This window comes from Xenopus laevis, chromosome 6S (assembly GCF_017654675.1).
Source record: "Xenopus laevis strain J_2021 chromosome 6S, Xenopus_laevis_v10.1, whole genome shotgun sequence".
Lineage (NCBI taxonomy): Eukaryota > Metazoa > Chordata > Amphibia > Anura > Pipidae > Xenopus > Xenopus laevis.
The window spans coordinates 111,302,992-111,326,144 of record NC_054382.1 but is presented as its reverse complement, the minus strand read 5'-3'; the positions used below and the strand labels follow the sequence as shown (position 1 = coordinate 111,326,144).

Here is a 23,153-nt window from a genome sequence, read left to right as displayed (position 1 = left end):
GACTTCAGATACTGGGGTCAGCTACAATTCAGCGCAGAGAACATCTGTATGGCAGGGTGATAAGAAAGAAGCCCTTTCTGCACTCACCCCACAAACAGAGTCGCTTGTTGTATGCAAAAGTTCATTTAGACAAGCCACTGTCATTTTGGAACAAAGTGCTTTGAACTGATGAGACAAAAATGTAGTTATTTGGTCATAACAAAAAGAACTTTGCATGGCAGAAGAAGAACATCGCATTCCAAGAAAGACACCTGCTACCTACTGTCAAATTTGGTGGAGGTTCCATCATGCTGTGGGGCTGATGCTGTGTGGCTAGTTCAGGGACTGGGGCCCTTGTTAAAGTCGAGGGTCGGATGAATTCAACCCAATATCAACAAATTCTTCAGGATAATGTTCAAGCATCAGTCACAAAGTTGAAGTTACACGGGGGTTTGATATTCCAACAAGACAATGACCCTAAACACACTTCAAAATCTACAAAGGTATTTATGCAGAGGGAGAAGTACAATATTCTGGAATGGCCGACACAGTCCCCCGACTTGAATATCATGGAAAATCTATGGGATGATTTGAAGCAGACTGTCCATGCTTGGCAGCCATCAAATTTAATTGAACTGGAGAGATTTTGTTTGGACAAATGGTCAAAAATACCGCCATCCAGAATCCAGAAACTCATCAAAGGCTATAGGAGGCGTCTAGAGGCTGTTACATTTGCAAAAGGAGGCTCAACTAAGTATTAATGTAATGTTACACTTGAGAAAGGGCACGTAAGGCCCGAAACATGTTGTGTGTGATGTCATTTTGGAATAAATAATATTCACAGCAGAATTGCTTCTGAGTGCTCTCCTCAAAACTACTACTTTATGAGACTCCATAGGGATTGCAGGAATCCATTTGTTTAGCAAACATTTTGTTTTTCGCAATAGTTCCCCTTTAAATCAGATCTGTGAGCATTGCAAATGGTAATAAGAAAAATCCGCACTTACTTCATGGCATATCAAGCACAGAATACGGTTAACATAGGAATGATAGAAGCTGGCGGGAGGCCCTAGAGGATCCCTGTAGCTACTATAATACAGTGCAAAAGCGGCATTGTTTTCACTCAATTAAATCTGATTTGGAAGCAGTTAGCTAGATGTATCCCGCTGTAAACAGTAGTATGAGGGATAGTGCTACGCTAAGCAGAAAAACCATCCGGAAGCCCTGAAGGCAGCTGATAAAACAGACTCTGCCTTACTGCTGTCCGGCACACCATGGGGCAGCAGCTGGGGGCAGCAGGGAAAGGTAAGCTTGGCTCCTCATGCAAACATCATTTGTTTGGACCCCTTTGCTTAACCGAGAGACAAATACGGTTTGTAGCCAAGAGGAAATAATGACTTTACTCGTTTTACCCAGCCCTTCAGATAAAAAAAGAAACACATGCTTTACAGAGGACGATGGATGATAGAAGCCATAACCAATACAAAATCCCACTGCAGGGGAGAAACATGCACTGCAATTATTATACTCTGTCCCCTTTAAATGGTCTGCTGTACTGCTGTGCTGGTGTGCTTTACACACACACATTTGCTGTATGAGGAATTGGTGATGAAGAGGTAGGCTGGATAACAAGTAATTGTCACACAAAGAAGCCCTTGGTCGGGCTATACTAGTGAGGCATATCCGACTTCTCTGAGGATTAGTAATGGTGCAAGGAAACAGCACCCAAACATGATTCATTTACCGAAGTCTCCCGAAGTGAATCTAATCGTTCCGAGTGCCATCCCGCAAGCGATTTACATTTTAGCTGGCGGGAAGGCAGTTTGCGGAAATTAGTCTCCCCCGAAGAAGAGGAGATTTGTCACCGGGCAACTAATCTCCCTAAATCTGCCTGTGTGCCCTGACCCTAAAGGGTAGCTTGTATTTACATTAAAGGGGTTGTTTACCTTTCAAACACTTTTTGAACGCCAGAAATAAAAGACTTTTTTCAAATGCTTTCCATCTGTTATTCCAAAATTGAAGATTCAAAGTTTAATGTTTGTGTCTCTGGTGTTTCAGTCTGGCAGCTCAGTGACCCAGGAGCATCTGAACTGTTACAATTTGCTACATTTAGTGGCTACATTTATTAGCAGTATCTGTGGAATATAAGCAACAATTGTATCAATTCTTTACAATACAATTGTAAAGAATTGATACAACTGACGTAGTTGGCCAGCTTAAATATATTGCAATATACGGACAAACAATACCTGTTTTGTTTAAAGGGTAAGGCATTTTTAGTAGCTTAAGGCACAAAATGTTTCAATGTCCTTAAAGGGATACTGTCATGGGAAAATTTTTTCAAAATGAATCAGTTAATAGTGCTGCTCCAGCAGAATACTGCACAGAAATCCATTTCTAAAAAGAGCAAACAGATTTTTTTATATTCAATTTTGAAATCTGACATGGGGCTAGACATATTGTCAATTTCCCATCTGCCCCAAGTCATGTGACTTGTGCTCTGATAAACTTCAATCACTCTTTACTGCTGTACTGCAAGTTGGAGTGATATCACTCCCCTCCCTTTTCCCCCCCCAGCAGCCAAACAAAAGAACAATGGGAAGGTAACCAGATAACAGCTCCCTAACACAAGATAACAGCTGCCTGGTAGATCTAAGAACAACACTCAAAAGTAAAAACCCATGTCTCACTGAGACACATTCAATTACATTGAGAAGGAAAAACAGCAGCCTGCCAGAAAGCATTTCTCTCCTAAAGTGCAGGCACAAGTCACATGACCAGGGGCAGCTGGGAAATAGACAAAATGTCTAGCCCCATGTCAGATTTCAAAATTGAATATAAAAAAATCTGTTTGCTCTTTTGAGAAATGGATTTCAGTGCAGAATTCTGCTGGAGTAGCACTATTAACTGATGCGTTTTGAAAAAAACATGTTTTCCGATGACAGGATCCCTTGAATATTTTGATAATGGGTCGAGTGCAGAGGACTCTTGTATTTGTCTATATGTATTTTGTGGTCACAGTCTCATTGCACCCCCACCTAATGCTTTTAAAAATTAGTGGTAATCACAACTTTCCCAATTCTACAATTTCTCATAAATCTTGATTAAAAATTTAAACACATACAGCCAAAAGTACTTCTGCTTTCCTAAATACGGTGTTTAAAGCATCCAAATCATTAAGATATAATCTGAAAAACAGTGTAAACGCTGTCCGCTTATGAGCCTGCCAAATCTAAGCAGGAGCTGGCCCTTCCACCTATCCTCAAAAATACCAATATGGACAGTTGTTTATATTGGTTGCTTGTAGCATTTTTATATATTTACATGGTCAGAATATGTAAATATATAACCCTAGCTTGCACACAGTTGCTACAGTAACTCTCAGATGTCACAAAGAGAAAATAACTAAACGCAAAACCAATAATACGAGCAAAATAAGATGAACAGGAAAAAAGCCGGATGACTTTCTTAGCTCCAGGATCTCAGGACAGGATGTACAATAGTCATTTAAATCTAATGCTTGAGCCCAGTAGGGTACTGCACAAAAATACATAGAAAAATAAAGGCGGCTGTCCAATGTCAAAGAAATTAGATGTAAATATAAGGCATTTATAATAAGAGGAACAGCAGCACTGGATAAGCTGCACAACGTACGTAAGGAGGTGAGGCTGAAATGGTGATTATTATGATGTCGATAATGTTTCCTGAAATGCTTCATGCACACACAGGTTTGTTTTGCTCAACAATTTCCAAGCAAAATATTCTGCAAAAAAATAGCATTTTATTACCAGTGACCTCACCGTTTCTCATGCTTTGTCTCGCCAACATACGCTCTAACATTTACCATTCTTTCATCTTTGCGTCTTACCTTCTGCTTACCACATATGGAAATTTGTCTAATCATTTATTAAGGCTTACCCTTTATTTGGGCTCCATTGTTCTTTAATAACAGAAGAAGCCGTACTAAACAGTGTAGGGGTTACTGGGTGGACCCAGTTGTGCCCTACCTGGAGTAAAGTTAGGCAGCACTCCCAAACTTCATTAAAGGGCATGTAAAGGCAAAAAAATAAAATCCTATTTTTACTTTGATAAAAAAAGAGAAAGAGAAAAACTAAAAAATGTGTACCGTTTTTATAAGAAACCTGACTGTATGCAGTGAAATTCTCCCTTCATTTACAGCTGTGTCAGATGGTCCCTAACTGCTGAGCAGGGAAACAATCATACTTATGAACAGCAGGGGGAGCCCCCACTTTACTTCCCAGCCATGCAGAACTCAAGCAGCTGATCCTTAAGCATCCCAGACCACACTGAGCATGTGCACAGTCTTGGTCTTGCAAAGATGTTTAACAAAGTTACAAGATGGTGACCCCCTGTAGCCAACTTTGAAAGCATAAATTATTTGTTTGATTAGGCTTGTGGTGCAGTAAGTTCATGTTTATATTTAGTATACAAAATACAGCATTTCTAGCCTTATTCTATTTTAGACTTTACATGCCCTTTAAAAGCAATGGGGTAATGTTCCAACCACTACAGGGCTCTTTGTCAAGCAAACAAAGTCATTTGTGCCTTGAAACATTGCTAATGCCCCCCTGCTTTGCAAAAAAAAAGTGCTACCCAACTTTGTTCCAGTAGGATTTACTTTAAAGTGAAACTAACACTAAACATTTTGTTTCAAAATTTTAATCTACATTAAAAGTTGCCTATGGGTTGTGTTGATTGTTTTTCTCTGTTAGTTCTGATTTTGTAAGTTATTGCTACTTAAAGTTCCTAAACCTGACTGTTTTGCCAACCTAACTGTCACTACTCAGTCTGTCAGAGTTTCTAACTATTCCTGCTCAAATATGGCAGCCCCCTCATAAAGGAACATGGGGGGGGGGGGGGGGGTAAGAAAGGTAATATAAAAGCAGCACACAAATACTTTTATGGCAAAATTATAAATAGCATTCAAAAACAATGTTATGACAAATACAAATAAAAGGGTTATTTTCTGGTGTCAGCATCTTTTCAATAATTAGGAGGATACTGATGGATACACTACCAAATACAGGGCCCTCGGCTATGCTTACACAGAACAGGCTCTCCCCAGCTCTACATACTTTAAAGGACATGTAAACCCCCACACAAAGATTTAATCACTGAAGAGCATCTTTGAAATCTCGAATTATGTGCCACTCTGGTTGTTCAAAGGTTAATAGTAAGGCTGAAGCGACCTCTAAATCATTTAGGATTCCTTCTCCTCCTCAGCCCCCTGCCTTTAGCTGTTGGCTACTGAGCATGCTCAGTTCTTCTGCAACTCAGATTGTCTGTTAAACTGCATTCTTCACCTTACATCACATATGTGCTGTTTGCAGATATACATGCACTGATGATGTGTCAGAGGGAAAATGGCCCCCGGTGAAAGCTATTTTTTTTAGGGAAATGTAATGACGCTGGAGGTGTATGCAGTACAAATAATGCTATTTGGTTGGGGGAGATGTGCCCGACTTATATACATGGTAGGAAAGTAAAGGCTTTACACACCCTTTAATTAATGGGGGAGTTATACTGCCTATTTATAAAAACAGTGTTAATGCCCTATATTTATACATCTCAATACAAATTGGGGTTTCATTTTCATAAGTATGGTTTAAAAATACAGGCATGACTTTGAAAAGGGGGAGATGTTTTTAAAGAGGAAACATGCCCTGTTCTGGTAAGGCCATCCAAAATGATGAGGATACTGATGGATATGTGTCCAAAATTCAGGGCCCTCAGCTATGCTTACATGTTATGCTTACCCAGCTCTACAGACATTGATTACCCTTAAAGGAGAAGGAAACCCCCTGGGCGCAAAACCCCTCCCCCTCCTGTGTTGCCCCCCCTCCCTCCTGGCCTACTTGTAACCCTGGGCAAATGCCACTAACTTGTTACTCAACCCTCTGCGCAGGTCCTGTCCACGGAGTTCACAGTCACCATCTTCTCCCACGTGCGTCTTCTTCCTGCTTTGACCGTCGTCTTCTGGCGCATGCGCAGTAGGAACATTTACCGGTACAGATCTACTGTGCATGCGCCGAATGTCACGAAGTGAATTCGGAAAACTTTGTGCGCATGCACAGTAGATCCGTACCTGTAAATGTTCCTACTGCGCATGCGCCAGAAGACGACGGTCAAAGCAGGAAGAAGACGTGCGTGGGAGAAGATGGCGACTGTGAACTCCGTGGACAAGACCTGCGCAGAGGGGTGAGTAACAAGTTAGGGTCATTTGCCCAGGGGGGAGGAGGGAGGGGTTTTGCGCCCAGGGGGTTTCCTTCTCCTTTAATAAATTATGGGGAAGTATGCTGCCTATTTATAGCATTTTATAGAAACATAGTGAATGCAGCATCAGAATAAAAATAGGAATTTCATTGCCATAAGTATGGTTTAAAAATACAGGAATGATTTTGAAAAGGAAAGATGTTCTTACAACGGAAACATGGGCTGTTCTGGTCAGGCCCTCCAATATCTAATATTGACCAAATATGGCCCTCCACCTCGAACACACTGGATAGCACTGATTATATTATAATATATATATATATATATATATATATATATATATATATATATATATATTATATATATATATATATATATATATATATATATATATATATATATATATATATATATATATATATATATATATATATATATATATATATACATACATATACATATACACACACAAATTATCGACCTGGTGCACTCCTTATATATATATCAAATGCCAAGGTGCAGGTTATATAGTAAATACAAAAATAACAAATGAACCGCACTCTGGGTCTTTTCCAAGTGAAAAAAATGGTTTTTATTCCAACGTTTCGGCTCCTAACGCAAGTCGTCCCCCTGAGGAATGTTACAAAGTGAAATCGGAAAACTTTGTGACATTCGGCGCATGCGCAGTAGATCAGTACCGGTAAATGTTCCTACTGCGCATGCGCCAGAAGACGCCGGTCAAAGCAGGAAGAAGATGCCCGTGGGAGAAGATGGCGACTGTGAACTCCATGGACAGGACCTGCGCAGAGGGGTGAGTAACAAGTTAGGGGCATTTGCCCAGGGGGACAGGTAGGCCAGGGGGAGGAGGGAGAGGGGGCAACACAGGGGAGGGGTTTTGCGCCCAGGGGGTTTCCTTCTCCTTTAAGCCCAACAGACCTTAGTTTAGAAAGCAGTCATTTGTGGGGCATGGTATCAAACGATTTGTCAAAATCCAAATAGATCACATCTACTGCCCCCCCACTGTCCAGCATCTTACTTACCTCATCATAAAAAGCAATCAAATTTGTCTGACATGATCTATCCTTCAAAAGCCATGCTGATTGCTGCTCATAATGCCATTCACTAGGACAAAATTTTGAATGTGATCCCTTAACAAGCCTTCAAATAATTTGCCCACCTGGCCTATAATTGCCAGGCTGAGATCGTAATCCCTTTTTAAATATTGGCATAACATCAGCTTTTCTCCAATCCATAGGCACCATACCAGATGAAAGTGAATCTGAGATAATCAGAAATAGGCGCTGGTCTAAATCTGAACTAAGCTCTCTTAGAACTCGGGGGTGTATGCCATTAGGCCCTGGAGCCTTGTTTACATTAATTTTTTTTAAAATGTATGAATCATATCCTGAGTCAGCCACTCATTTTCTCTGTCCTGAGGCAGAGGTAATTTTAACTGTAATTGGCAAGTCCAATTACCCAAGAATCCCCAGCAAACAATGGGCAGACTCATGCATAGAATCTTTCTTCAAGAAAAGTACTTTGTTTTTTTTTTTTTTGAAAGACCCACTGCCCCAGACCACAAAGTTAGTGGTCTGATTCTCTCGAGTTTACCAAACATATTTACCCTCCCACCTATGTGTTTTATCCTTTCATTCTTCTTTAAAGCCAATGGCACTTACTGCGTTCTCTGGCCTAAATAATCTATTTAAGTAAACAACATGGTGAATGGCCACACTAAGCAGCTAATCTTCTCCTTGAAAATGGTGGTAGAGAATGTGTCCCTTGAAAGGCCATACACCTAATAGCGGATATATGGTGAATAATCGAGTAGATAGATGGGTGACTTATTGCTAGTTAAGTACTGGGCCACCATTTGAAGAGCTCCAACCAGTACAGGTATGGGACCTGTTATCCAGAATGCTTGGGGCCTGGGGTTTTCCAGTTAATGGATCTTTCCATAATTTGGATCTTCATACCTTAAAGGGCATGTAAAGTCTAAAATACAATAAGGCTAGAAATGCTGTATTGTGTATACTAAATATAAACATGAACTTACTGCACCACAAGCCTAATCAAACAAATAATTTATGCTTTCAAAATTGGCTACAAGGGGCTGTCATCTTGTAACTTTATTAAACATCTTTGCAAGACCAAGACCGTGCACATGCTCAATGTGGTCTGGGCTGTTTAGGGATCATCATAAACAAAGCTGCTTGAGTTCTGCATGGCTGGGAAGTAAGGCGGGGGCTCCCCCTGCTGTTCATAAGTATGATTGTTTCCCTGCTCAGCAGTTAGGGACCGTCTGACAATTCCTATCCACTGCAGTAAATGAAGGGAGAATTTCACTGCATACAGTCAGGTTTCTTATAAAAATGGTACACATTTTTTTAATTAAAGTATATTGGAGATAGGTTTCTTTTTCATTAAAGAAAGTAAAAATGGGATTTTATTTTTTTGCCTTTACATGCCCTTTAAGTCTACTAGAAAATGATATAAACATTAAATAAACCTAATAAGCTGGTTTTGCTTCCAATACTAATTATACCAAGACTAATTATATCTTAGTTTGGATCAAGAACAGGTACGGGATACATATTAGGAAACCCGTTAACCAGAAAGCTCCGAATTACGGAAAGGCCGACTCCCATAGACTCCATTTTATCCAAATAATCCAGATTTTTTTAAAATGATTTCCTTTTTCTCTGTAATAATAAAACAATACCTTGTACTTGATCCCAACTAAGATATAATTAATCCTTATTGGAAGCAAAATAAGCCTATTGGGTTTATTTAATGTTTACATGATTTTCTAGTAGACTTAAGGTATGAAGATCCAAATTACGGAAAGATCCATTATCCAGAAAGCCCCAGGTCCAAAGCATTCTGTACAACAGGTCCCATACCTATACAAGGTACTGTTTTATCATTACAGAGAAAAAAGAAATACTTTTTATAAATGATTATTTAGATAAAATGGCATCTATGGCAGGCAGCCTTTCCATAATTCGGAGCTTTCTGGATACCTGAGATAATGGATCCCATAACTGTACTGGACAGTATTTGGCAAATTGAGCAATAGACTGTACTGCAATAGTTTGGCCTACTACAAGAACTTAAGTTAGGTTGTCAGCTCTGGCATCCCTCAGGTTCAATTTCTGACACTGCCGTCTATTTCCACAACATTGCTGAATAGTAGTATTGTGTAGCCTGTTTTGTAAGTACAACAAAATAATTCAGATAGAGCCATAGTCAGTGAATTAGGGCCTAGTTGTGTTGACAGATATTTCTAGGAGTCAAAGCCTTTGATGCCTAAGTGAGGTAGGTGAGGTATGGGATCAATTATCCAGAAATCAGTTCATCAATTATCCAGAAAGCTCCAGAAAAATCCAAATTTTTTTTTTCTCTATAATAATAAAACAGTAGATTGTACTTGATCTAAACTAAGATATATTAATCCATATTGGAAGCAAAATCAGCCTATTGCGTTTATATAATTTTTACATGATTTTCAAGTAGATTTAAGGCATGAAGATCCAAATTACGAAAGATCCGTTATCTGGAAACCCCCAGGTCCCGAGCATTCTGGATAACAGGTCCCATACCTGTAGCACAATCAAAACCATCATTTTAGTGTTAATATTGATTGTTATGAAAGATTACCTGTCACGTGCAGCTGTAAACCGTCACGACTGTTTCGATTCCCCGGCCGTGGCGAGGCTGTGGCCATGTCAGGTTACAGGTCAGGCCTAGAAATCGAGAGTCACAGTTATCATGGAGCACAACACTGGATAGCTGGTGTTTATCTGACATTTTTGCTCCACTGCAAACGGTCATGGGTGAATTTGTTGTACATTTCAAAGTACAGAGGTAATTTCAAAGTTAAAATGGGCAAAAAAATGTTAATCTGCTGCACAGTCGAGTGGAAAAAAAATTGTATTTCTTACAAAAAGGGATACGGAATTGTGGCTCTGTTTAGGGACACTATAAAACGTATACTCCTATTTTAAATAATATTCTGCTTTACTGTGCTTAGAATAAATTGTGTTCTATTCACTGTTTTTATTTAAATGAAAAAAAGTCATAGAAAATGACTTGCAAGTTTCAATTAGTAAAGAGACGGCTTTTTTCTTTACTTAATAAAAAAATTCTTTGCTGGCAACTGCCGATATGGAGAGGCATATTTATTAAAGGTCGAATTTTGAATTCATGAGAGTTTTTTTATTAATATACTCTATATTTGACTGGGGGGTAATTTATATAAAAAAAAAAAATCGAATATCTAAAACTTGGACGAGTTTTACCGATTCAAAATTGAATTCGACCAAACTCAATTCCAGTTTTTTCTCTGAAAAAAACTCAAATGTCAGGAAGGCAACAAACAACTCTAAATTGGTCACTGCGCCTCTCACATTGAGGCTTTAGGTGGTCAATAGTCGAATTCTTAAAGGGTCAGAGTATGATAAAACCCAAAAATAGAATTCTATTTTTTTTTTTTTTTTTTTTTTAAAAACTCGAATCGAGTTTGGATCATTCCCTAGTAGAATTTGACAGTTTTGACCATACCATTTTTTTTTTTAATTCGAATTTTCAATTCAAATCTGCCCCTATGAGTCTATTATCCATAATGCGTAGGGCCTGGGGTTTTGCATTGCAGATATTTCTGTAATGCATAGTGTCATCCTATTAGGCTACTTATAGGAATCAATAAGATTGTTCTGCAAACAGTATTCCTTTACACCAGACTAGTTAACATTGGCTAACGGAACCCACACATCTATATTCTGCCTGTAGTCATTTATTCTTTCCTCAAATCATTTCCTACTGAAGGCAGTGTGGGACTTGGTCCACTAGGGCCTCCCAGAAAACCTGGTGGGTCCATCCCTGATTATGGATGGCTGAAATAACTTCAAAACTGCACATATAACTTGCAAAACTCTGTTTTTAGGCAATAATTGTCAGCATATTTTTCAAGCTAGTACTGTTGGTCTAGCATGCCTAATAGGCCCCCCAATAACAAATACTAGTCAAGCATGGCGAAACCTAGCCTTTTGTTGATCCATGCCAAATTCAACAATACACATCATGTGCCAAAATCAGAAAGAAGTGTTATTTTGGTCTTTAAGCTTAGCTGAATAAAAATGAAGCGGGTCAATGTGTTAAAGGGGTGGTTCACCTTCAAAACAACTAGTTGTTTTCAGATAGATCACCAGAAATAATGACTTTTTCCAATAACTTTCTATTTTCTATATGTGACCGTTTTTCTAATATTGAATTGTAAAGTTTCATTTTTCACCTTCCAAAGCAGCTCTGGGGGGGGGGGGGGTCGCCGATCCTGTTAACTGTATTGATACATTTAGTTGATACATTTCTTATCTTTGTCCCTGCTGAGCAGAATCTCTGGGTTCCATTACAGGCAGCTGTTAGAATTGATACAATAGTTGCTAATACTCCAGAGATGCTGCTGAGAAATGTATCAACTAAATGTTGCAAAATTGTAACCGTTCAGAGTCTGAACCTGAATTACTGAGTTGTCAGACTGAAACACCAGAGACAGGAACATTCAACTTTAAATTTAGATTTTGGAAAACCAGTAAAAAATAAATAATGTAAAGTAATTGGAAAAAGTCTTTATTTCTGGGGAACAATCTAAAAACAACTGAATTGAAAAAAGTGTTTGGAAGGTGAAAATGAGCTGGCCAAACATTATACCCTACCGAGTCAGTAAATCTGTATCCCTGAGCTGGTCAACCATATTTCATGGTGTATGATTAGAGGTCATTAGAAACAAACAACTAGGTTACATTTTGAATTTAGAATAAAGCGTTTTTTAAATTTAGGATCTTTATCATAAATGTCACAAACTAATGGAAATGCAGTTTAAGTTTTCACAGTAGATTCCCGTATACTTTCATAAAGCTCCTTTAAGGGAATGTGATAAATGCCACAAAGTTTAACCAGTACTAGGCCTAGAGCAAACCTTGCAAATGTTTTAATAAAATCATTTATAATATATAAAATGCTTAAGCAGAATTCTACACGGAAATTCATTTCTCAAAAGAGCAAACAGATTTTTTTTATATTTAATTTTGAACTCTGACATGGGGCTAGACATATTGCCAGTTTCCCAGCTGCCCCCAGTCATGTGACTTGTGCTCTGATAAACTTCAGTCACTCTTTACTGCAAGTTTGAGTGTTATCACCCCTCCCCCCCAGCAGCCTAACAATAGAACAATGGGAAGGTAACCAGACAGCAGCTCCCTGACATAAGATAACAGCTGCCTGGTAGATCAAAGAACAGCACTCAATAGTAAAATCCAGGTCCCAGTGCGACACATTCAGTTACATGGAGTAGGAGAAACAACAACCTGCCAGAAAGCAGTTCCATCCTAAAGTGCTGGCTCTTTCTGAAAGCATGACCAGGCAAAATGGCCCGAGATGCACCTAAACACCAATATTACAATTAAAAAAAATACACTTTCTGGTGCAGAAATTAAATTTTAAATTGTGAATTATTTGCAGTGTAAACAGTGCAACAATGAAATAATAAAAATCATGACAGAGTCCCTTTAACGTCTGGGTTGAGACTAAAGGTACTGCATATTTCTTTATAGTACACTTGCAGTCTGTTTCTAAACCGCTCTAATGTTTCCCTACAGACTGGGGATGCTGGGAGTTGTAGTTGATATAATTACACATGTTTAGCATTATTGCAAAATGAACAACAGACACAGCTACATTACACAGACATATTAATGTTACATGCCCCATTCATGAAAAGAATGTTCTGTGAATGAGAAGATTATGGATAGAAGGGAAGTATCAAGCTGTGGGCTGGGAATAAGCAATGCACAGAGCACAAATGAAGAGCCACTTACAACTGGCAGTTCTAGTGAAGTTGAAGGCATCTCCTATAAACAGTTACACAAGGAACTGCACAGGCTCTCCCTCCTTGAGCACTGCTGCCGATTCTAGTCCGCGCCAGTCATGTGACTGATGTCACCACCTACAGGGAGAAAGCAGGGACAAACCCTCTGTTACCTCTGCTGCAGCTGCGGTGCTTATGTTCTATATACTGGCAGTCACAAGGTTAGTTGCTTTGCAATACAATAGGCAATTTGGAAGCTCGGAAAGGCAACTAAAAGAAACCGGCTCCGGGTTCTGAGCCTATAACTCTTCAGCCTTAGGGCAAGGCCAGACGTGGCGTTTTTGCGGCATTTTTACGTTTTTAAAAAAGAACAGCCAGTCGTAAATACGCCACTGAAACCACATGCGACCAGCAACAGGCATTTTTCATGCATTTTTCAGCATGTAGGATTCTTTTCCCAACATGCACTTCTCATTGTTCTCATTGAGAATTTGGACACCATATTTAAAATACGCTGCGTATTTACGCAAAGTGTGGTTTCAAACGTGCAGATCCCTTAGAGTCTATCGATTTGGTAGTTTCTTAACGTACTGGCATTTCTGCTAAAAAAAAAAACACCAATAATGGCGTCCTGTGGCGGATTTCAGCTTGCAAGCGCCCTGTGTGAATTGACATAGTGCATTTTCCATTAGTTTCAGTGGTAGTGCAGTTTATGCGTATTTACGCCTGGCTGTAAAACGCCACGTCTGGCCTTGCCCTTAGCTGAACTACAAATCCCTTCACCCTGACAGTTCTACTTCCTGCTGTTTTTTTTTGTTATCAATGCTCAAAAGCACACAAAAAAAGAACACAAAAAGAATACCAATTTCTACAATATATCGGGGGGGGGGGGTATTGATCACCAAACACTTTGAACCAAAGCACATGCATTCAAGTACCTGTCTGTTTTCTCTATAACAGCCATCTACCCACTCACCAAAGTAATGCTTGTAACATACTTGTAATAATGTACCAAGAATGTTAGAGCAAGTGGTAAGGCTAAAGGCACACATTCACCCTTGCTGGAGTCCATTCAAATTGTCCCTCATGCCATACAACCTTAAAGGGGAACTATCACGAAAATGAAAAATTAATATAAGGTTCAGCATACTGAAATAAGAAACTTTGTAAATACAATCAATTAAATATTCTGAATCATTTCTGAAATAATCAAATTTATCGTCACTATCCATCTCTCAGCATCTGTTTCTCTTCATTCTGTCTTCATGCAGGAGTTGGGTGTCAAGATTCCAGTACAAGTAAAACCTATCAAAATAACTGCCTTTTGCACAAATCCTGCATGTAGAGAGACAGGATGTTTGGTGATTCTAATAGAGTGAGCTCTAATATATCTTCTAGGCAAAAGGAGCCCCCCCTATAAGATATATTGGATCTAACTGTCAAGTATCTGACTTCCCTTGCAAGTATCTGACACCCAACTGCTGCATGAAGAGAGAATAAAGGGATGCTGAGGGAGGAATGGTGATCATAAACTTGATTATTTCAGTACAGAATTTTTAATTGATTGTTTTTAGAAAGTTTCTTATTTCAATATGATGAAGCTTATAAACATTTTCGCTATAGTTACCCTTTAAAGACTAACAATAGATCGCCAGATCTGAACATTAGACCTTATACGGAGCTGCACAAACTGCTCATGCACCACAACTGTTATTAGTCCAATAAAGATCTGCCCCAATTACATAGTGAGCAACATAGAAGCATTCAGTCAAAATAAAATGCTTATGCCAAGCATGATCGCTAAACTGATTCATAACAAATTGTCCACCTGAGGCCAGTGTTTCCCTCTGGACAAACCCGCTCATCAAAACAAACAGATACACAGATAAACAAGCCTCACTGAGCAAAGTATCAGATGCAATGAAGAATATAAAGAATAATTCTGCATATATAGGGTTTTTATCCCCCTTTCCAGTGAACACAGTTTTAAACCTCCAATGATACATCAAGTCTGATCCTTCAAATTCAATACAAGAATCATATATATATTACACATTAGTTTGCATGAAAGAGAGAGTCTGCCATGGGCTGCAGTGTATGGGCTCTCAAGCAATAGTGTATACTGTATTAAAGGACATGAAAAGCCTATATTTTCCTACCATATATATCCATTGGACATATCTTCCCCACCCGAGCCATATCATTTGTACTGCATACAACCCCCTCCATTTGCCCTAAAACAAATAGCAGCTTCACCCGGCGGCCATTTTCCCTCCGACACATCATCAGTAACATTGACATGTGCAAACAGGACATGTATGCTGTAAAGTTCATGCAATGCAGAAAGCAGCTTAACACAGGCACAACACACTAAAAATTTCTGCTGGGGTAGAGAACTGAAATAGTTAATCTGAGCTCAGGAGAGGTGGTTAGGAGAATAAAATAGGATCTGATAGCTAGAGTTTCTATGGGAACCAGCAATGCTATCTCCTTATTGGCTGTTAAGACTGGAGGGTGTGTTTAGTAATCTGAGCTGAGAAGAACTGAGCATGATCATGAGCCAACAGCCAAAGTAATTCCTGAGGGAGGGGGCAGAGTGGGTTAGAGAAGCAGAAGGAATTCTAAGTGATAAAGGGCAGGAAAAGGCAAAAAAAATAAAATCCCCTTTTTACTTTCTTTAATGAAAAAGAAACCTATCTCCAATATACTTTAATTAAAAAACACGTACTGTTTTTATAAGAAACCTGACTGTATTTACGGCTGTGGATAGGCATTGTCAGATGGTCCCTAACTGCTGAGCAGGGAAACAATCATACTTATGAACAGCAGGGGGAGCCCCCACCTTACTTCCCAGCCATGCAGAACTCAAGCAGCTTTGTTTATGACGATCCCTAAGCAGCCCAGACCACACTGAGCATGTGCACAGTCTTAGCCTTGCAAAGATGTTTAACAAAGTTACAAGATGGTGACCCCCTGTAGCCAACTTTGAAAGGTTAAATTATTTGTTTGATTAGGCTTGTGGTGCAGTAAGTTCATGTTTATATTTAGTATACAAAATACAGCATTTCTAGCCTTGTTCTATTTTAGACTTTACATGGGGATGCTGCAGCCTTACTGTTAACCTTTTAACAACCAGAGTGAAAGGTATCTAAAGATTTCAAAGAAGCTGTTCACTGATGAAATTTTTGTGGAGGGGGTTTACATGTCCTTTAACATTTTATAGCAGATGCCACTGGAGAGCAAAGGTAGCGCAGCTTAACCCATAGTGTGCTGGACACTGTTAGAAAGCCTGTCAAGTTGTAAAACACTTGCTCTGCAGTTAATACAACAAATACTATCCTGTTCGAAATCTGTTTTCTAAAGGCTCTGGAACGCCAATCATACTCTTGCCACTATATTTATTAAACAGCCCTAAAGAGTATATCAAGGTCTTGCTTGTCCCTAAACTAAATCCCTGGGAGCCTAAACTGGAATGCAGAGGCATGTAGGTTAAATTACATAACAAGTATCACTTGCAGTGCACAGAACTCTATTATACCAGCCAATACTTGCTGCAAGGAAAACAAAACAGAGACTGGGCCAGAACAATTGTTCCTTTGACACGTAAGCAGGCAGTCCCGAGTGGTGCAACACATTTCTCTATGCTGCAATGTGTCTCTACTCTGCAGTACTAAGCTCCTTTTAAGTCCAGCATCGCACATTTGCAGCTGCTGCTAAACGCTGCCTGTTTGTAAATGAGTTGCTTGCGCCCTAAGTTCTCCAGCATGATGACTGTCTGTTTTATGAAGCTGCTGAAAACTTAAAGCATTGATCTCGTAAAGGGGAACAAATGCGAAAATAAAAATTTAATATAGGCTTCAGCATACAGAAATAAGAAACTTTCTAAATACAATCAAATATTCTGTTCAGTTTATCTTCAATATTCCCTCTCTCAGCATCTGTTTCTCCTCATTCTGTCTTCATTCAGGAGTTGGGTGTTAGATGAATGATCCAATATATCTTATAAGGGGGTTCCTTTTGCCTAGAAGATGTATTGGAGCTCACTATATCAAAATCACCAGACTTCATGTCTCTCTACATAGAGGATTTGCGCAAAAGGCAGTTATGTTAGATTTTGTTTGTACTGGAATGAGTTATTTGAATAAGCTTAAAGGGATACTGTCATGGGAAAACATGGGTTTTTTTTTTTCCAAAACACATCAGTTAATATTGCTGCTCCAACAGAATTCTGCACTGAAATTCATTTTTCAAAAGAGCAAACAGATTTTCTTTTATTCAATTTTGAAATCTGACATGAGGCTAGACATATTGTCAGTTAGCCAGCTGCCCCCAGTCATGTGACTTGTGCTCTGATAAACTTCAGTCACTCTTTACTGCAAGTTGGAGTGATATCACCCCCCCTTCCCCCCCCCCACCAGAAACCCAACAAAAGAACAATGGGAAGGTAAGGGATAACCTTAGAAGCAACTGGTAGATCTTGCCTCAGAGGCAATAGTAAAAACCAAGTCCCACTGAGACTGATTCATTTACATTAAGTAGGCGAAATAACAGCCTGCCAGAAAGTAGTTCCATCCTAAAGTGCAGGCACAAGTCACATGACTGGGACAGCTGGGAAACTGACAATATGTCTAGCTCCATGTCAGATTTCAAATTTAAATATAAAAAATCTGTTTGCTCTTTTGAGAATTGGATTTCAGTGCAGACGTCTGCTAAAGTAGCACTATTAACTGATGTGTTTTGAAAAAAACATGTTTTCCCATGACAGTATCCTTTTAAATACATCTACTAGGAAAGGAAGCCCCCCCCCTATAAGATATATTGGATTATTCATCTGACACCCAACTCCTGAATAAAGACAGAAACAGATGCTGAGAGAGGGTTAGCGAACATACACTTGAAATGATGCAGAATATTTAATTAATTGTATTTAGAAAGTTTCTTATTTCATTATGAGGGAGCTTATATTAAAGTTTAATTTTCACAATAGTTCCCCTTTAAGTTAATCGCCTTCCCTTCTTCCCTAGCCAAGCACCGCAATTCCAGCAGCACTGCAGCACGCGGCCTTTATTCAGATATGCTGAGCACAGAGAGGGGGCGAAAAACAAGCAGCTGTCAAATGTCCATCATACCCAGACCACACCAAGTAATGTGCAAAGTCAAGTACATGGGTTATAAACAAGTTAGGAATTCTACTGATATTATTATACTGAGCACGTCGGTGGCTTTTAACCTAGATATCTGCCATGGAGAGGGATTAAAGGAGCGCAGATAAATAACCCAGGGGGATAGCTGTGTGTATAATGCAAGGACTAACCATTCTGTGACTTTCCTCTGTAATCCAACAAGCCTGCGTCTGCAGAACGGAGCTTTATTCTGGGCGAGTCACTAATACACAAGCTTGTTTTGCTTGTGCTTTCGCTGCTTCAGCACTTCTCCCTGCAGAACACACACTCCCTCTCTGCAAATGCAAAGGGAACATATGGCACAAATCAAGGAACACAAGAAAGGCAAAGGGCACACCCCCTGGCTTGGAATAGAGAAAAGTAAAAAATCTATTTTCTAAGGGGTATTAGTTTAAGGTAACTTATAGTATGTTATAGAACAACTTTTCAATTAGTATTCATTATTTTTTTTTTTTTTATATAGTTTTTGAATTATTTTTCCTTCTTCTTTTGACTCTTTCCAGCTTTCCAATGGGGGTCACGGACCCCATCTGGAAACAAATGTACACAGTACACAGTTATTGTTATTGCTTTTCATTTTCATTACTCATCTTTCTATTCAGGCCTCTCCTATTCATATTCGTCTCTTATTCAAATCAATACATGGTTGCTAGGGTAACTTGGACCCTGGAAACCAGATTGCCGAAACTGCAAACTGAAGAGCTGCTGAATAATGGCTAAATAACTCAAAAAACACAAATAATAAAAAATTAAAAATTGTCTCAGAATATCACTCTACATCAGTGATCCCCAACCAGTAGCTTGTGAGTAACATGTTGCTCTCCAACCCCTTGGATGTTGCTCCCAGAGGCCTCAAAGCAGGAGCTAAATTTCAAATTCCAGGCTTGGAGGCAAGTTTTGGTTGTATAAAAACCAGGTGCACTGCCAAACAGAGCCTCAATGTAGGTTGACAATCGAAATAGAGGCTAGTAAATGGCCAATCACAGCCCTTATTGGGCACCCAGGAACATTTTTCATGCTAGTGTTGCTCCCCAACTCCTTTTACTTATGAATGTTGGGTTCTAAAGGTTGGGGATCCCTGCTCAACATCATACTAAAAGTTAATTTAAAGGTGAACAACCTCTTTAATTGGCGAATTAATAAACTTTTATAACACATGCTTATGTGCTTGTTTTTCTCTCTTTATAAATCTATTTTCACAGAACACTATCAAGTATAACTGTCCCTGTGCAAAGAATTTGGAGCTAGGGATGAAGAACTCTGCCAAGTAACAAGGAAATTAAGAAAGTTTTTCTCTGATCTTAAAGAGTCAAGAAGGAATTGGCTTGGAACTCCCTGTGCCTCATGCATTTGCAAAGTGTCCTTGATAGGGGCCTGCTGAACCAAGTGTTTCATTCTGCTTCTTCTCATTAGCACGTAGTAGTCCAAATCCCCAACATAAGGGGAGCTTCACAGTTACAAAGCATCTCTCTCTCTCTCCCAATGCCAAAATTTGAGTATTTCTCAATTTGAGTTTTTCACACTTTTTTTAAATTATTTTTTAGATTTGAAATTTTTAAGGGGTTTTTCACCTTCCAAACACTTTTTTCAGTTGAGTTGTTTTCAGATTGTTCACCAGAAATAAGAACATTTTTACAATTACTTTACATTTTTTATTTGTTTCTGTTTTTCCAAAATGTAAGTGTAAAGTTTAATGTTCCTGTCTCTGGTGTTTCAGTCTGGCAGCTCAGTTATCTAGGAGCAGATTCTGAACGGTTACAATTTACTACATATAGTTGATACATTTCTCAGCACCATCTGTGGGATATTAGCAACTATTGTATCAATGCTAACAGCTGCTTTTAATGAAACCCAGGGATTCTGCTCAGCAGGGACAAACATACGAAATGTATGAATTAAATGTATTTGTTTAGAACAGTTTACAGGGTTGACGACCCCCCTCAAAGCTGCTTTAGACAGTGAAAAATTTACTTTTTAGATGAATTATTAGAAAAACAATTGCAAATAGAAAGTAATTGTAAAAAGTCATTTAAAGTGGACCTGTCACCCAGACACAAAAAGCTGTATAATAAAAGTCCTTTTCAAAATAAACATGAAATCCAATTTCTATTTTTTATTAAAACATTTATAACTGTTGTAAGCTCATTTAAACATCTCAGCTGTCAATCAAACATTGTCTGCCCCTCCTCTATGCCCTGGGTATAGAGGTGGGGCAGACAATTACTTTCACTTTCCATTCAGCACTTCCTAGAAATCTGTTCTCCCCACATTCCTCCATTCTCTTTACCATTTAATTGTGTAACCAGGGCATGGGGATGGACATCAGGTCCCCCATTCTGATGCACAAACAAGATTCTGAGATGATGCAAGGCTTGTCTTAAAAACAGTGTCCACAAAATGGCTCCTACCTGCTTGCTATAATTATGAATTCCCATACTGGAGGAAACAAGATTCAAATAATTTTTATAGTGTAATTAAAGTTCATTTTACTTGACTAATGTAATAAAATAGAATTATGAATAATTTTTTTGGGTGAAGGGTCCCTTTAAGGTTTAATGTTCCTGTCCTGGTGTTTCAGTCTGGCAGCTCAGTGATCCAGGTGCAGATTCTGAGTTGGTACAATTTGCTACATATAGTTGATACAATTAGTAGATACATTTCTCAGCAGTATCTTTGGAATATTAGCAACTATTGTATCAGTTCCAACAGCTGCCTTTAATGAAACTCATCGATTCTGCTCAGCAGGGACAAGAATAAGAAACGTATCAATTTAGAACACTTTATAGAGTCTGCAACCCCATAGCTGCTTTAGAAGGACATAATAAGGTGAAAACTGAAACTTTATACTGCAGTAGTAATGGGCAAATCTGACCAGTTTTGCGTTGCCAAAAATTTGCGAAATTACTTTGAAGGCTACAAGGCAGAATTCCTACAGGGGAGAGATGGGGTGGGATCAGATCGGTCTGGTAAAGTAGCCCCTGTGTACCAGCACAGGAGGTAAAATATTGATTCTCCCTTATGAAAACATGAAAGTGACCTCAGGTGCAATAGGGCAAGATTTGGGCAGGTGGGAAGGATAGTCATGGCAAAGTCACTGGAAATACGGCACCTCTAACTCACATAGAGATGAGCTCCTGCTCTTACTACAGTAGAACCCCCATTTTACGTTTTTCAGGGGACCAGAAAAAATGGTGTAAAATCCAGGAAAATGTAAAATCATGGAAATGTATTATGCATAATATATAGGTGGCACCACAAAACAACAATGTAAAAGGAGGGGAAACTTAAAAATCAGGGAATGTAAAATTGAGGTTTCACTGTATTTTTAGCATTATAAGAAAATGCTATTCTAAATAATTTACCAGAGAAACACTCTTTCGAAAGTCAAACACAGAAAATGGAAAGGGATAAACAAACAGTGTTTTAAACTATTACAATTATAAACAATTGGATATGTTTAATGATTATATACTGGGAAGTTGCTTAGAATTACATTTTCTTTTATTATACATAGGGTTGCCACCTTTTAAAAAAAAAAAAATTACCGTCCATGGTGGTGGGCGGAAAAGAAAGGGGCAGGGTGTGACGCAAAAAGGGGCAGAGCCGATGAGGGGCGCCACAAAAGAGGCGGAGCCATGGGGGAGTAGCGCCACAAAGGGATGGAGCCATGGGGAGTATAGTCACAAAAGGGGCGGAGCCACCGCCCGAAGCCGATGAAAATGTAAGTTTTCATCAGCGGGCAGGGGATTTTGTAAATGGTATTACAAATTACCGGCAGCTACATTGCCGGTAAATTTGTAATACCGGCCCATGGCCCTGGCAGGCGTGGCAACCCCAATTATACACAAAATAGTTTTTTTTTCTATATTTTAATGCAGCATAACAAGGGTACACAGCACTGGTAAAAACCATACAGTAGAACAGACACGTTGTCACACTATGCTGATGTTTATTTGATATTCCTTCTATAACAGCCTGTATACTCTCCTTCTGTCAACTGTATTGTTTGTACAGAATAATAAGCAACAAAACACATAAATTAAAATTTTCAATTGTTATTTGCAAACATAAGTTACTGAAATCATTATCAGTGCAGTTCTATTTGATACCATAGTGGCGCTGACTTTTAAACGGCTTAGCAGAAGCCAATTGATTTACAGAGCTATGAATAATCCTATGCTACATACTTTCCACAGAACCAGCAGTTCAGAAAGGGAAAGAATCACAATTACAAGTAACATTAAAGGGATCCTGTCATTGGAAAACATGTTTTTTTCAAAACACATCAGTTAATAGTGCTACTCCAGCAGAATTCTGCACTGAAATCCATTTCTCAAAAGAGCAAACAGATTTTTTTATATTTAATTTTGAAATTGTCAATTTCCCAGCTGCCCCCAGTCATGGGACTTCAGCAGAAAGAAGAAAAAGTTTGTACCAGTGTCACGATTCGCATAAACTGTGCTGCAAGGTTTTTTTATTCACAACATGTTTCGAGCTAGTGGCTCTTTTTCAAGTGTACACTTGAAAAAGAGCCACTAGCTCGAAACATGTTGTGAATAAAAAAACCTTGCAGCACAGTTTCTGCGGTTTTATGTTCCTGTTTGTCCACAACCTTAAACATTTGGCAGTCATGGGACTTGTGCCTGCACTTTAGGAGAGAAATGCTTTCTGGCAGGCTGCTGTTTTTCCTTCTCAATGTAACTGAATATGTCTCAGTGGGACAAGGGTTTTTACTATTGAGTGTTGTTCTTAGATCTACCAGACAGCTGTTATCATGTGTTAGGGAGCTGCTATCTGGTTACCTTCCCATTGTTCTTTTGTTTGGCTGCTGGGGGGAAAAAGGGAGGGGGGCGATATCACTCTAACTTGCAGTACAGCAGTAAAGAGTGATT

General features: G+C 39.0%; 1 protein-coding gene across 9 annotated transcripts in view; it reads right to left on the bottom strand.

The window, feature by feature from the left end:
- The window catches only part of wwp1.S (WW domain containing E3 ubiquitin protein ligase 1 S homeolog), a 91,831-nt gene that overhangs the window by 51,097 nt on the left and 17,581 nt on the right, over positions 1–23,153 (bottom strand). For 6 of the 9 annotated variants that reach the window (XR_001932130.2, XM_018223844.2, XM_018223841.2 and 3 more), the window contains one exon: positions 9,874–9,959. Coding sequence is in view for 8 of the 9 variants with exons in the window: in XM_018223844.2 (XP_018079333.1) it covers positions 9,874–9,940 (67 nt within the window). In the remaining variant the exon portion in view is untranslated. Of the gene's footprint in view, positions 1–9,873; positions 9,960–13,088; positions 13,217–18,392; positions 18,537–23,153 lie in introns of all 9 variants that reach the window. The other 3 variants (XM_018223839.2, XM_018223840.2, XM_018223838.2) reach the window with 3 other exon arrangements.